Here is a 16,552-nt window from a genome sequence, read left to right as displayed (position 1 = left end):
CTGGGACCATGGACAGGTAACATATACAGTTTGTTTGTTTTTTTTCTCAATTGTCAGCCGTACATGACAATACATGATTGATGATTGATGATTTTAGGTCAGGACCAAAAGACACGATCAGCCGATGATCGTTGCCTCTATTACAAGGAGCGATAATCATCCGATTATCATTTCGGCCCTTACTGTGACCACCCCTACAACATATGAATACATAAGGTTCACACTACGTTTTTGCAATACGTTTTTTTTATCCGCTTTTTGCAAAAAACGGATTAAAAACGGATGAAAAAAAACGCATGCATTTGTGTGAATTAATTCTGAATTAATTTCTGAATTAGGATGCGGGTGCATCCATGCGCGCCCGCATCTGAATTCCCTGCTGCACATAATGGAGCGTGTGGCCGGAGCCGCACGTTCCATTGTGTGAATTGACAGGTTTTCTGTGGCCTCTATTCATTGAATAGCAGCCGCAGAAAACTGACCTGTCAGTTTCTTGCGGCGCCGCTAGGGATCTCTAAGGCCCCCTTCACACGTCCGGAAAATCTGTCCGGATTTCCTATCAGGAAATCCGGACGGATTTCCGGACTCATAGGCTAACATTGGACACGGACACCCTTCCGGATTTTTCCGGAAGGGTGTCCGTTCCGGAAAATAGGACCGGATTTTTTAGATCCTGTCCTATTTTCGTCCGGAAATCCGGCACGGACGCCCCCATAGAAGTCTATGGGAGCGCCGGAATCACGGGCATTTTCCTGATGTATATCAGGAAAGTGCCCGTGATTCCGGAATGGTAGAGAGCCAGGACCTCACCACGGGGCCGACCGCCCGCCCGCTCTGCTCGCCCGCCCGCTCTGCTCCGCCCGCTCGCCCGCCCGCTCGCCCGCCCGCTCCGCTCGCCCGCCCGCTCCGCTCCGCTCGCCCGCTCCGCTCCACCCCCCCCTCCCGGAAACTCACCACCGGCCCGCCGCATGCTCCGGACCTCCGACCGCTGCCGCCGCCCGGATCTCTGCACTGCACTCTGCCCGGACCTCAACCTCGCTGCCCGGACAGAGCAGGATCCAGGACAGGTGAGATTACCCTTTTGAGAATTACTACTCCCACCATGCTTTGATGGAGTTGCCAGGCCATGATGGGAGTTGTAGTTCTGCAGCCTGTGGCCATCCAGGTTGCAGAAGTACAACTCCCATCATGGCTCTGCTGGCAGGCCATGATGGGAGTTGTAGTTCTGCAGACTGTGGCCATCCAGGTACACTAGGGGCTGCGTGGGTACCTGTGATTTATGTTGGCATACTAGACCATCTCATCAGGAAATCCTGAAGGTTTTTCCTGATGGTTTCCTGATGGTAAAAACGGATTACTGTCAGGAAATCCTGATACTATCCTGATGACATTTGAGGTCTCCTGATCAGGATTTCCTGACAGTAAAAACTGACACGGACGTGTGAATGGGGCCTTAGAAGGTACCACTACGTAATTACTACTGCCCATGCGCGGAGGAGCGCACTCGAGTGGATACGTCTGGATGGGTGTCATCAAAACGGATCAGTTTTGATGACACCCATCCAGACGTATCCACTCGAGTGCGCTCCTCCGCGCATGGGAAGTTCCACTGTTTACAAACATCCAGCAGCGTGACATCGAGCATGGAGGAGCAGCGGTTTATTCATGAACACCTGGTGAGCCACGGCCCCCTTCATTAACCCACGGTATACCAGCCTATGAACTTTATTTATCATTTATGATTTACTGGAATTACTATATTCAGAAGTAGATCGGACACATGTATCACTATGGCAATATCACTGATTATAGACAGCCATGATGTATTAAGAGATATATATTGTATAACACTGTTTTTATATATTGTTTATATTTTGTATGTAATTATGATGTCACTAATTATGGGCTGAGCTTTTGCATTTTTCAATACCAGCCCCTTCTCACACTGGTGTATGTGTTGCTTGAAAAAGGTTTCATTGGGAAACTGAAACGTTGTATTGCACATGATGGGTGAATAAATTCACTGTCTTATTCACTATACCTTGGAGTGCCGCCTTATCTCTACCATTTCTGGATCAAGTGGAGTCGGGGTCTGACTTCGTGGAGGCTGTGCACCCACCTGAGCTATTGCCGCACAGTGCCGTCTACATCTTCATTTTTGCTATATATATATACATATGTATGTGCATTTGTGTTGTGCATAGAGGAGGGGGGGCCCTTTAACATTTTTTGCTATGGGGCCCGTGAATCCTAGCTACTCCTCTGGCTATACCGCACAAATGTTCAAGTGATTTCCATTGGTGACACGGCAGAGGTATCGGCGGGAGTCCAGCTCTGTCCGGACGCATGCCAGCATATCCTGGAGTATGGACGCCACTGTTTCAGTAATTCATTGTCTCAGACTAGTGACTTATTTTTGTCGGGCTACATCAAGGACTTCCCAGACACGGGATCTGCAGGACCCGAGACCACACATTACTGGAAGTCCATATCCCAGGATATGCTGGCATGCGTCTGGATAGAACTGGATAACATCCTAGACTTCTGCTGTGTCACCAATAGAAATCACTTCAACCCTTTGTAGTCTATGCTGTATACATAGAAGGAGATTTATCAAACATGGTGTAAAGTGAAACTGGTTCAGTCGCCCCTAGCAACCAATCAGATTCCACCTTTCATTCCTCACAGACTCTTTGGAAAATGAAAGGTGGAATCTGATTGGTTGCTAGGGGCAACTGAGCCAGTTTCACTTTACACCATGTTTGATAAATCTCCCACATAGTGCGTCTTTTCATGTAAATTATATGAAGTTATGTAAGTTATATTCCCAGAGTACCGAGGCTATCATTTTGCACCTCATTTAATCACCTTGTACAGTGCCTATGTCTCGTATGTCTCACCTTCCCGTCCCAGTTCCTTCCTGATGTCATTGGTGAGAACTGGTCTACTCCCAATTGCCGGCAGCTATCAAGCTGACTATTAGGAAACATATCAGGACGTGTTCACATGGGCACATAACAACTAACACCCATTCATCCCTTCTGCAACTCTGCACAATTTTAGCAATGAAAAATAAAAGCACATGTAATGTAAGTTTTCCAGATCTGTAAAGATAATGATTAAAAGAATACTCTAGTAAAAACCTTATGTCCTGTTATAGCTATTGTAGGACCAGGATAGGGCACCCCATGACTTCTATCTTTCATATTCGTTGTATCCAAATCAACTGGTGTCAGAAAGTTATATAGATTTGTAATTTACTTCTATTTGAAAATCTCAAGTCTTCCCCTACTTCCCAGCTGCTGTATGTCCTGCAGGAAGTGGTGTTTTCTTTTCAGTGCTGCCACCTCTGTCCATGTCAGGAACTGTTTAGAGTAGGAGAGGTTTTCTATGGGGATTTGCTCCTGCTCTGGACAGTTCCTGACATGGACAGAGGTGGCGGCAGAGAGCACTGTGTCAGACTGGACTGAATGCAACACTTTCTGCAGAACATACAGCAGCTGATAAGTACTGGAAGACTGGAGCTTATTAAATGTCCTCCTCCTGCGCCTGATTTATCATGATTTGCGTCTGCTCAAAGGCGTAAATCATGATACAAATTTACACCTGCCTCTTAGTAAATCTGGCTGGGGAAAAGGGGACGGGGCTTTATTTAAAGAGTCACTGTCGTATTTTTTTTTTTTGCAGAAATCAATAGTCCAGGCGATTTTAAAAAACTTTGTAATTGGGTTTATTAGCCAAATCTGCCATTATCTGCATGTAAAAAGCCTTTTCCCAGGTCCCCCCCTCCTTCCTCTTTTTCATCCACTCTGAAAAATCTGAAAATTGTGACTTGTTGCAGGAGACGTCCCCTGTCTGTTCTAGGGAGAGGGGAGGGGGGAGGAGGAAGGAGGGAGTTAGCCGGCAGCAGAAAGCAGATAACAGAGGAATACAGGCACGGAGCTGGGTGACAGCTGTAATCTGAGCTCAGACAGGTCACTGGTGACTGTCACAGCAGATATCCCGTGAGGGATTTGTAGATTAACTCTTTGTTGTCCTGTTTTGGTCTTTTCTTTAGCTCTCTCCATAGGAGAACAATGAAGACAGGGGGGGGAGCTTCAAACTGCTTTTTCATGATAAAAATGCATTTTTCGGATAATAAACCCAATTACAAAGTTTCTTAAAATCGCCTGGACTATTGATTTCTGCAAAAAAAAAATTCACGACAGTGACACTTTAACCCTTTAAGGACATGGCCCATTTTCGTTTTTACGTTTTCGGTTTTTCCTCCTTGTGTTTAAAAGGTCATAGCACTTGCATTTTTCCACCTAGAAACCCACATGACCCCTTATTTTTTGCGTCACTATTTGTACTTTGCAATTACAGGCTGAATTTTTGCATAAAGTACACTGCGAAACCAGAAAAAAATTCGAAGTGTGGTGAAATTGAAAAAAAAAACGCATTTCTTTTATTTGGGGGAAATGTGTTTTTACGCCATTCACCCTGGGGTAAAACTGACTTGTTATGCATGTTCCTCAAGTCGTTACGATTAAAACGATATATAACATGTATAACTTATATTGTATCTGATGGCCTGTAAAAAATTCAAACCGTTGTTAACCAATATATGTTCCTTAAAATCGCTCTATTCCCAGGCTTATAGCGCTTTTATCCTTTGGTCTATGGGGCTGTGCGAGGTGTCATTTTTTGCGCCATGATTTGATCTTTCTATCGGTACCTTGATTGCCCATATACGTCTTTTTGATCGCTTTTTATTACATTTTTTCTGGATTTGATGCGACCAAAAATGCGCAATTTTGCACTTTGGGATTTTTTTGCGCTGACGCCGTTTACCGTACGAGATCAGGAATGTGATTAATTAATAGTTCGGGCGATTACGCACGCGGCGATAGCAAACATGTTTATTTATTTATTTATTTGTTTACTTTTATTTAAAACCTGGGAAAAGGGGGGTGATTCAGACTTTTATTAGGGGAGGGGGCTTTTTACTATTAACAACACTTTTTTTTTTTTTTTTACACATATACTAGAAGCCCCCCTGGGGGACTTCTAGTATATACACTGTGATCTCTCATTGAGATCTCTGCAGCATAGATATGCTGCAGAGATCCATGAGATCGGCACTCGTTTGCTTTCGGCTGCTGCAGCCGGAAGTAAACGAGTGCCGAGCCGAGGACGGCGCCATCTTGGACGCGTCCCCGGCCGGCATCAGTAACAGAGATCGCTCCTCCGGGACAAGGTCCCGGAGGAGCGATCTCCCCCACTAGACACCAGGGAAACGTTGCCTCCGGTAATCGGAGGCAGCTGTCAACTTTGACAGCTGCCTCCGATTAGCTAATTAGCGGGCACGGCGATCAGACCGTGCCCGCTAATAGCGGCGGTCCCGGGCTACACGCGGCACCCGGGATCGCGGCACTTCAAAGCGGGGCCGCCGCGCGGCCCCGCTTTGAAGTGCAAGTGAGGACATAGGACGTACCGGTACGTCCTATGTCCTTAAGAGGTTAAGACTGTCTCTGGTCTACATAAGGGTCCGTTTACACAGAAAGATTATCTGACAGATTATCTGCCAAAGATTTGAAGCCAAAACCAGAAACAGACTATAAACAGAAATCTGGTCATAAAGGAAAGCCTGAGATTTTTTCTTTTTCAAATCCATTCCTGGCTTTGGCTTTAAATCTTTGGCAGATAATCCTTCTTTGTAAATGGACCCTTATGCTACGTTTACACGGATTCGGCCGATCGTACGATTAACGATTTCAAAGTAACGATTTTTTTTTTTATAACGATCGGCTTTTAGATGGAACGGTATATGGTACAGAAAATTCGTTTTGCGATCGCTTAAAGGGGTTGGCCACTTTATAGTAAAATAGGTCAGTACAAAGTATTAGTAAGTGTGCTCAATGTATATACTGACAGCAGCTCCCTGTGTACCTCATAGAGCTAAAATCAGACTCCTCTTCACCAGGCTGTGGTGCCCTGCTCTGTTTTGTTTCAGTCCATAAAATGGCCGACATGGAGGAGCATGTGACCATGCCCTGTCCACTGTGTCCTCCATAGACACATACAGGCTCAGTGGTGGACACTGGGGGGTGGGGCCTGGTCACATGCTTCTCCATGTCAGCCATCTTATGGACCAAAACACCAAAGAGCAGGACAGCACAGCCTGGAGGAGGGGAGTCTGATATTAGCTCTATGAGGTACACAGGGAGCTGCTGTCAGTATATACAGTGAGTACACTTACTAATACTGTACACTGAGCAATTTTACTATAAAGTGGCCAACCCCTTTAAGCCTATCTCGCACATAGGTAAAATCAGTGAACGACTGTTTACACGGAACGATCTGCGAATTTTTTGCAACGATCAAAGACGATTTATTAATGTTCAAAGATCAAAATGAATGATTTTTAGCTCATCGCTTGATCGTTCGCTGTGTTCACATGGAACAATTGTTGCTCAATGCGATCGTTATCGCGAAAATTTGCCCGATAATCGTTCCGTGTAAAGCATTAGTGTCCCTCATGGGCTCTACAAGTCTTGTACATTACAAGGTGCGGCCTCTATAGATGGGATTTGTTTTTACAGCACATTCCTCAGATGCCCGATCGGATTTCATCTGTACTACACCCAGTCACCTGCAGCTATTAGCAGACTGACTATTGAGACTTCTCCATCTAAAATATAAGGAAACTCATCTGTCTCCTCATACTGAAGAGAACAAAGTGCATACACGGGTCTCATCTATACATCTGTATCATCTGAGCTATTTTTTTAAAAAGCCCTTTCCACCTAAATTTCTAAGGAGAATGCAAGAAGGAGAAAGTCCCCTTGACAGAAGGCGTGTTTCACCTTATCTCCGATACAGCACCCGTCTGATTTGTTTATCTCGTGCCACACGTGCAAAATTGATATTGCAAGTGTATCCGTTTTAGCTGGAGTCACTATCAATCACTATGAGCCATTAATCTCTATAGTTTTTCTAGCGTTTTCTTGGAGGCCAGAAAAAACGCCAGAGAAATAAGGACATTCTGGTTTACATCTAAGGGTCCTATTACAGGGGCCAATGGGGGCCCGATAAATACTGGAAACGCGCAGCAATCTGTTGGATTTTAGGTTTGGGCCTAAAGAAACGATCAGCCGATCATCGGCTGATTATTTTCTTTATTACACTGAGCAATAATCGTCAATTGGGCCAATTTGGACAATTATTGCACCATGTAATAGGGCCCTAAGGCTTGAAGACATGTATGGGCCGTCCCAGAGCAGAGATTTTCCGCAGTTTTATCCAGCCTCTGACCTCACATGGGCTTTTGTAGTGTATAAAGAACTTTTAAACTCTTTAAAGTATGGGAGGCTTTCTACATGGGGCCAATAGCTGCAGCCAATAATCGTCCCGTGTAAAAGTGACAGAGATCAGCTGAGAATCGTGCAATGTTTGATCCTGGCTGATCGTGTCATTTGGGCAAGCTTTAAAATGTATTATCATCAGCAGCACATCTTTCTGTGTAACCAGGGTAATGTGTGGCCGATAACGAGAAAGGGAAACTGACAGCAGAGCAAGATAAAGGGAAACTGACAGCAGAGCAAGATAAAGGGAAACTGACAGCAGAGCAAGATAAAGGGAAACTGACAGCAGAGCAAGATAAAGGGAAACTGACAGCAGGTGGGGCCTGAAGGTACAGCTGGTGTCCGGAGGACCAGAGAGGCATGCCGGATCACAAGCAGCGCAGATGGTAAGTATACACTACCTGTGATCGTGCAGAAAGCGCTGTATATATATATATATGTGTGTGTGTGTGTGTGTGTGCAAAAATAATTGACTTTATACATACCAGTCCACGCTCCTGGTGTTCTCCTGGCTTCTGCCCTGTGCCCGCAGCCGACACTGGAGGCGGTCTTTGAAGTGACAGACCACTCAGCCAATGGCTGGCTAGACCAACCATGACGGACATATGTGCTATACATGTATCATCCACCCAAGCTAGATTGACCGGAGTGAAAACTTTACAGGTTCTTGAACATAGAAGAAGCTCACATACAGTAAGTATCTGATTGGTTGGAGATAACATTACAATAGATATAGTCACACTTAGGTACACGATTCTAGAAATATAACATGTTACAGCAACATAACTTCTAGATAGGAAAAAAGATCAGAAGCAACATGAGAAAATATTACTTTACTGAAAGAGTAGTAGATGCTTGGAACAAACTTCCAGCAGATGTGGTTGGTAAATCTACAATATGAGAATGTAACCTGCCTGGTATATACATATATCTATCCTGAGATAATAAGAAGGGCAATACTAATAGGGCCGACTAGATGGAGCGGGAAGGGGGGAGGGCTTTTTCTGCCTACAATTTTCTATGTTTCTATGTAAGATATATCACAACAATACAAAATATGTAAAATACTTTACATTGAACCAGCTTCTGATACTCCTCCTTTGTTCGATACAATTTCTCATCAAACTGTCAAGACAAAACACAGAAGGTATCACCGAGACGTCACTTTGTTTCTCTGCAAGTAAAAAAACTGTGAAAACTGTTGCCTGGATTAGAAGAACAGGCAAACTTCTGAAAATGCAAAAACTGCATACAGTCATTCATTTTATGAGGTTCGGCTTTTATTCTTTAGGCTATGTTCACGGAACGGCCAGTCTTAGCCCGGATGATCTTTCCAGCCACGGAGCTCTGATGCGGGCGCATCAGCATGCGCCCGCATCAGAGCTTCCTATGGCACACAGTAAAGCAAGCGGCCGGAGCCACTCACTTCACTGTGTGAACTGACAGGGCTTTCTGCGGCAAGAATTCACTGAATTCCGGCCGCAGAAAACTGACCTGTCAGTTTTTTCCGGCGCCGCACAGGATCCCGGCCGGAGCGCATACGATGTGTGTACGCTCCGGCCGGGATCCCACTGACAATAAGGCCGAACTAAGGGGAGAACTACGACCAAAGTTTTATGTAATGTGAACATAGCCTTAAAGGGGTTATCCAGCGCTACAAAAACATGGCCACGTTCCCCCTACTGTTGTCTCCAGATTGGGTGGGGTTTTGAAACTCAGTTCCATTGAAGTAAATGGAGCTTAATTGCAAACTGCACCTGAACTGGAGACAAGAGTGGGGGAAAAGTGGCCATGTTTTTGGAGCGCTGGATAACCCCTTTAAATAGGTTGTTCACCATGTTTTTTATTCTTTTAAAACAACTGGTGTCAGAAAGTTATACAGATTTGTAATTTATTTCTAGTAAAAAAAAAAATCTCCAGTCTTCCCATACTTATCAGCTGATGTATGTCCTGCAGGAAGTGGTGTATTCTTTCCAGTCTGGAGAGCAGGAGAGGTTTTCTATAGGGATTTGTACTTTGTACAGGTGAACACACCGCATGCTCTTTTATGGGATCCTGGCCGGAGCACATTCACACAGTATAGCTCCGTCCGGGATCCCTTGCGGCGCTGCAAAGAACTGAAATGTCAGTTTTCTGCGGCCGCAATTCAGTGAATTGCGGCCGTAGAAACCTTGTCAGTTCACACAATGAAGCAAGCGGCTCCGTTCACACACTGATGCGCCTGCATCAGAACACTGCGGACGGAAAGTACTGCAGTACCGCCCGGGATGATCTTTGTAGAGACCGGCCGTTCCGTGACCCGGCCGGAACACGGTTACTATGTGTGCACATGGCCTAATACAGTACAATAGCACAAACATCAGTTCTGTTACTAACCTCAACATCGGCTGCCCCTAACATCCATCTGATGGCCTCCGCCCGGCCGCGTCCATCAAAGTAATGAAGTACTGGTTTACAAGCCATGATTAATGCTTCTATAATGAAACAAAAGGAATGATGAGATAAGGATGAGGAAACATGGTGCATATGAACACTGCTAAAACATAGTACCATTACTTAAAGAGACTCTGTCAGTAGGATTATGCCGTCCTATCTCAGATTAGCATAAACTAGTGACAGAGAAGCTGAGCAGAATGATGTATCATTTACATTGTTCTGTGCAGCTGATCCAGAGATCTCCTCCTGAATAACATGGACAATAAGTAGTCCTCTCCATTATGTGCATGAGCTCAGTAGTCCTGGATATTCATTAAAAGCAGAAAACTCCACCCACCAGCTGCTGATTGGCAGTTATCTATCCATGCTGTGTATAGGCAGCCAACTGTCAATCAGCAGCTGGAGGGTGGGGAGAGGGGTGTGGCAAGAATCCTATTCTCCTGCATATTAGGAGAACGGCTGAATATAATAATGTAAGTAATACACGATCTGTTCAGCATTTCTGTCACTAGTTTATGCTGCCCTCATTTAGGCTGGGTTCACACACAGTATATTTCAGGCAGTATTTGGTCCTCATGTCAGGTCCTCATAGCAACCAAAACCAGGAGTGGATTAAAAACACAGAAAGGCTATGTTCACATAATGGTGAAATTGAGTGGATGGCCGCCATATAACAGTAAATAACGGCCATTATTTCAATATACCAGCCGTTGTTTTAAGATAACAGCTAATATTTGCCATTAAATGGCGGCCATCCACTCAATTACAACATTATGTGAACAGATCCTTTCTGTGCTTTCAATCCACTCCTGGTTTTGGTTGCTATGAGGACCTGACATGAGGACCAAATAGTGCCTGAAATAAACTGTGTGTGAACCCAGCTTTAAGGCGGAATAAATCTACTGACAGATTCCCTTTAAATGAGCTCTAACCTGCGACTTCCTAAAGTGCAACCTGATATTCATTTGCAAGTCTGTATGTAAAAGGATTGTGGAGCTGGAGACATTCAATCAAACAACAGACACATTTCTTTGTTTCCTGCTGGTCATCCTATTCAGCATTACAATCTAGTTGTCAGTGTGAAATGGCTGCTTACAGAGAACAATAGATCGCATTCACTTGTAAATGGAGAAAAGCTTTAAAGGGCTTGTTCAGCGAAAATCTTTTTCTTTCAAATCAACTGGTTTCAGGAAGTTATATAGATTTGTAATGTACTTCTATTTAAAAATCTCCAGTCTTCCAGTACTTATGAGCTGCTGTATGTCCTTCAGGAAGTGGTGTATTCTTTCCAGTCTGACACAGTGCTCTCTGCTGCCACCTCTGTCCACGAGCAGGAGAGGTTTTCTACAGGGATTTGCTGCTGCTCTGGACAGTTCCTGACATGGACAGAGGTGGCAGCAGAGAGCACTATCTCAGACTGGAATTAATACACCACTTCTTGCAGGACCTACAGCAGCTAAAAAGTATGGGAAGGATTAAAAAAAAGAAATAGAAGTAAATTACAAATCTCTGTAACTTTCTGAAACCAGTAGATTTGAAAGAAAAAGATTTTCACCATAGTACCCCTTTAATGCAGCAGACGCAAAATACAGCTGCATTTTTTTAAATGACTTTATAGTCGAATTTTGCTTTTACTTTCCTGTGTGTGACCATAGCCTTAGGTTTACTGCCACTAGAGAATTAGCAATACAAAAAAGAACGTAATATAATAAAATATTATGGTATTAAAATAAATATTTACCATTAGGCCCCTTTCGTGCACCTGCATACTCTGTCCGGACCCATTGATTTCTATGGCCCCATAGACACATTCGTAGTTGTTAAATGGGTTTTCCAGGATAATTTGATACTTGTGGACGCTGACGGGGCTGCGACATGTCAGTGATGCATACTCCGATGCATACTTCCGGAGTGAGTGACAATGGTGGAGAACGGGCTGCGACGTTTCGAGTGTACGCACTCTTTCTCAAGCATGCTTGAGAAAGAGTGAGTACACTCGAAACGTCGCAGCATGTGAACGCGGACGCCAAGACCCTGTTCCGAGAGGACCGTAAGAGCTCCATGTGAGCCGTGGACTTTATTCATGTCTTCCCCGTTTACAAGCGATATTTTGCACTAAGGGTGATAATGTTTACCGCATGTAAGATGAGAAAAATTCTTTGCATATAAAAAAGAAAAAAATCGCAACTGCATTCGTGTGTGTGTTTACATTGGACATTGCTATTGGGGTGGCAGGCCCCTAATTTGCACGCACTTTAAATCCGGGGAAGTGGCAGTTTTTATCCTTTATAAAGCACACATCACTGACATGTCCTCCGCAGCCCCAGCAGGATCTGCAAGTATTAAATTATCCTGGACATCCCCTTCAAGGATCCATGTAGAGGCCATGATCAGTGCCGCAAAAAAAAATGTGCAACTCAACCTTCTGGTAAAAATACTGATCGAAATAAGGACCAAATACTGACTAAAATACTATACTGAGTGGGAACTTTGTTCATGTTATGAGGAAATAAACCCCAAAATCCTAATTTACCCCAGTGTTTAAGCTTCTTATTCAGAAACTTAGTAGCTGTACATGGTTGCTATATGGCGGTATATGTAGACCACAGAAATAACCCACAGCCATGGTTCCTGAACGCCATTTATGAAGGCTAACGCAGCCCTCAATGTGCATGTGCTGCCGGAGTTCTCCTGTAACCCCTTAGTTACCACGTATAGGATTTAATAAATAACTAACCTCCCATTCTAGAGTGTTTGTAGACAGTAGATCAAACGGTAATTCTGGGACACGTACTGATCGAAAAACTGCAAGTCATCGCACCCTGCTGGTTCTATACTGTTAAGGTTATCAGCGTACAGACCATAGGACACACCTAAACACACACATAGCATATAGATGTTACGTCTGGACTTATGGACTAGGATAACACCTTCAAACACTGCTTACTAGGAAAAGGAACAATGTGCAAAATACCCAGAAACCTTTGTAAGATCAAATTGGGGGGGAAATGTGGCCAAGGTGCGTCTGACAGTGCACGTGCAAAGTGGGAGATGTACTGTTTAAAAAAGTCATCACACCCTGTCAGGTATAGACTATGGGGGAGATTTAGCAAACATGGTCTAAAGTGAAACTGGCCCAGTCGCCCCTAGCAACCAATCAGATTCCACCTGTCATTCCTCACAGACTCCTTGGAAAAGGAAAGGTGGAATCCGATTGGTTGCTAGGGGCAACTGGGCCAGTTTCACTTTACACCATGTTTGATAAATTCCCCCCTATGTTTCCACTTCGGGAACATGTTGGGCAAAGGCAGCCGCCTGGTTATAAAAATAGATCATGATCATTATTAGCGGCCGTCTGCATAATGAGACGGCCACCTTTGCCCAATATGTTTCTAAAGTGGGGACAAAGCCATATACTGTTAAGGTTATCAGCATGCAGAGCATAGGACACACCTAAACACACATATCATACAGACTTTAGGTCTAGACTTAGCAAAATGGAGCAATTATCTGCTAAATCAGGCCAATTCGGGCAGATATCGCTCCATGTAATAAAGTCAATGATCAGTTGAGGAACCAATCATGGTCTCCAACCCCACATAGCTCAGTGTAATAGAGAAGCATGGCTGACGACAGTGTAGTGAAAATAATAAAGTTAATACTTACCTGTCCAGGCTCCCCTGGTGTTCTGCTGTCTTTTTCCCGCATTCCCTGACACTTCTGTCCCCGTCTCTTTGATGAGAGGTTGCTCAGCCAATCACTGGCTGTAGGGCTGTCCCGTCTTGGTCAGCGATTGGCTGAGCAGCCTGTCACTGAAGAGATGGGGCCAGAAGTGTCAGTGGTGGTAGCGGTAAGCAGACAATGTGGATAAAAGGCTGCAGGAAGCCAGGGGACCATCAAACAGTCTTACACTGTAACTAGGAGTCTTAGAACATTGACTGGGGATATATGCCAAGCCACATATCTCTCTAAAAGGAAACACTACCCATCTGCAGACAGTTGTTTTGATGTTATTGCCCCTTGTCAGTACAGAGCAGCGTGCTGGATATCAAGAGGCCTAATTTTCATGCAGTCACACTAAAAGTGACTCTGTACCCACAATCTGCCCCCCCCCCCCCAAACCACTTGCACCTTCGGATAGCTGCTTTTAATCCAAGAACTGTTCTGGGGTCCGTTCGGTAGGTGATGCAGTTATTATGCAAAAAAATAACTTTTAAACTTGCAGCCCTATGTCAATTTGGCGTTGCCTAGAGTGTCTGTGCTCTAAGCCTGCACCGCCTCGTCCCTCCTCCCCACCCTCTTCACCATTAGGAATGCCCCAGGCAGGCTTTCTCCTATTCATTACTTGTCCAAACACTGCACATGTGCAGTATTCAGACAAATGATGATTAGGAGAAATCCTACCCAGGGCCATTCCTAATGATAAGGAGGGCAGGGAGGAGGGACGGAGAGGCGGTGCAATTCTAGGGCATAGACACTCCAAGCCACGCCAATTTGACACAGGGCTGCAAGTTTAAAAGTTTTTTTCGGTCAATAACTGCATCACCTACCAAACGGACCCCAGGACAGATCTTGGATTAAATGCAGCTATCCGAACGTAGAAGTGGTTTGGGGGGGACAGATTGTGGGTACAGAGTCAGTTGAAGCTCCCATTGAAGTCGCAGCACTGGAAGAATAATGCGCCAATGTGCATATGCCCTGCAGTCAAGCTGAAAACCGCTCTGACATCAATAAAAACACCATATTCTTGGCTAACAAAATATTGCAGCCAGATGTTAGCTCGGAGTCAATAAGGCGCCTTTGTTAACTATGTTTTTTAATCCATTTATGGTGTTTTTTTGGCTCAGTAGAAGCTTTCCTAAATGGGAACATGCAGCGGCTTGGACACTCCCCCCCCCCCCCCCCCCTAATTTAGTGGCATTTCTCCTTGTATAGACCTCCATAAGGACATTTCTTTTCTTAATACTCCTAAGTTCTATGTCTCAGGACATGACACGGCTAAGGTCACCTTCAGTCAAGTGCCGCAGGACAAAAAAAAAAAAATGAGACAAAAAAGTTACACATGACGAATGTATTTACTTAGTGGGGGCTTTTTTCTATGAACTTTTCAATGCCTAAAAAGTGGTCATACTGGTCTTACACTTGGTTCACACAATGTTTGACCATTCTTTTTCAAACTTTTTTTTTTCAAATAGATCTGTTCTCTCCATAGGATTTAAGTAAGCCTTTCAACATGGTTACGGTTGGGTTCACACCTGTGTGGTCCATATCTGTTGTTCTGCTCCATCGGTTACAAGACAGAAACCAATTAGACCCTATAAGGCTATGTTCACACATAGTATTTTGCCCAGTATTTTCAGCCAAAACCAGGAGTAGAACTGACAGAGAAAGGCCACGACCACACAATGTTTTTTTGGACCATTTTTTGGCCATTTGACTGTGTGGTTTTTTGGGGGGGACGGACGCAATTTCTTGGCCACATACCGTACTTTATTTTAAAAACATGAAGGTATCTGACCTACTACATGTTATAAGTTTCCATATTGTTGTTCACACACTATAAAATACTAACGTAATTTTGAGGTAAAAATACGGCCATATTTTTAATGCAATAATACACTCCATTGAGATCAATAGCCAAAGGGGCCGAGTTACATACTGGCAGCAGAATGAAAATTCTGCTGCGGGTATGTAACCCCATTCAACTTCACTGTACAAGGATTCCCAGCAGATTTCGCTGCAAACTTGTAACGTGAAATCCGCTGCGAATCCGGTACATGTGAAGGCACCCTAAGGGTACGATCTCAAGTTCTGTGTCTGTAATTACAGTCGATGTGCTATGGAGCGGACTTTGGAACTCCCAGCATTATCATTCATTATCAGGACATTCAGCAGCTGATAAGTACTGGAAGACTAGAGATTTTTAAATAGAAGTAAATTACAAATCTCTGACACCAGTTGATTTGAAAGATTTTTTTTCCCCGCTAGTTTCACCTCTGAAAAGCATCCTAGATTAGTAGTATACAGTAAGTCGGCATACAGGCAGAATGACGCTCTGGCATTGAATTAACAGTGGGATAAGGAATTAGTTTTATCAGAGTTAAAACCTGAGTAAGGATCCTATTAGACAGGCTATGGTGGCCCGATCAATAATGTAAACGAACGCCGTTTTGCTAGATTGGTTCTCATTTATTGGGCCTACTACACGGCTCAATGATCATTTAGTAAGGGCAGCACGGACATCGTTAGCGATGTCCGTGCATCCCTTGCTCTAAACTGTTATATATTACCTCTCTACGCTCCCAAACGTCTCCTGCCCTCTGCTCTCTTCCCGACACCGCGACTGTAGCTTCAGACCGGCCTGTCAGCTCAGGGACCGCTTTGAAGCTGCAGCCACTGCGCTGGGAAGCGAGCAGAGGGCAGGAGAAGACCAGGAGAGGTAGCTGTCAGCTGTGCATCGCTATTACATGTAGGGATGCACAGTCAGCGGCCGATGATTTTGGTGTCGGGCCTAAAGACGCGATCAGCCGATCGCTGTCTCAACTACACGGAGCGATAATAAGCAAAATCGGCCTGATTTTGCCAATTATCCCTCTGTGTAATAGGGCTTTAAAGAGCATGAGTATAAGGGACAGCATTTTAGTGGATTAGACAACAAGTAAATATTTGAAATAGGACACAATGGGAAAGATATATCAAACATGGTGTAAAGTGAAACTGGCTCAGTCGCCCCTAGCAACCAATCAGATTCCATCTTTCATTTTCCAAAG

The 16,552-nt window shown here is 44.4% G+C and overlaps 1 protein-coding gene across 4 annotated transcripts in view; it reads right to left on the bottom strand.

Moving 5' to 3' along the window:
* Positions 1-16,552, bottom strand: part of LOC138795446 (glutathione S-transferase 3-like) — a 142,193-nt gene that overhangs the window by 8,844 nt on the left and 116,797 nt on the right. For 2 of the 4 annotated variants that reach the window (XM_069974519.1, XM_069974522.1), the window contains exons 2-3: positions 9,723-9,821; positions 8,420-8,471 (exon numbers count right to left, since the gene is read on the bottom strand). In XM_069974519.1, coding sequence (XP_069830620.1) covers positions 8,420-8,471; positions 9,723-9,809 — 139 coding nt within the window. In that variant the 5' untranslated portion in view covers positions 9,810-9,821. Of the gene's footprint in view, positions 1-8,419; positions 8,472-9,722; positions 9,822-12,519; positions 12,626-16,552 lie in introns of those variants that run through there. The other 2 variants (XM_069974520.1, XM_069974521.1) reach the window with 2 other exon arrangements.

The sequence above is a fragment of the Dendropsophus ebraccatus genome, chromosome 6 (genome assembly GCF_027789765.1).
Source record: "Dendropsophus ebraccatus isolate aDenEbr1 chromosome 6, aDenEbr1.pat, whole genome shotgun sequence".
Lineage (NCBI taxonomy): Eukaryota > Metazoa > Chordata > Amphibia > Anura > Hylidae > Dendropsophus > Dendropsophus ebraccatus.
This window is presented reverse-complemented; position numbering and strand designations above follow the sequence as displayed.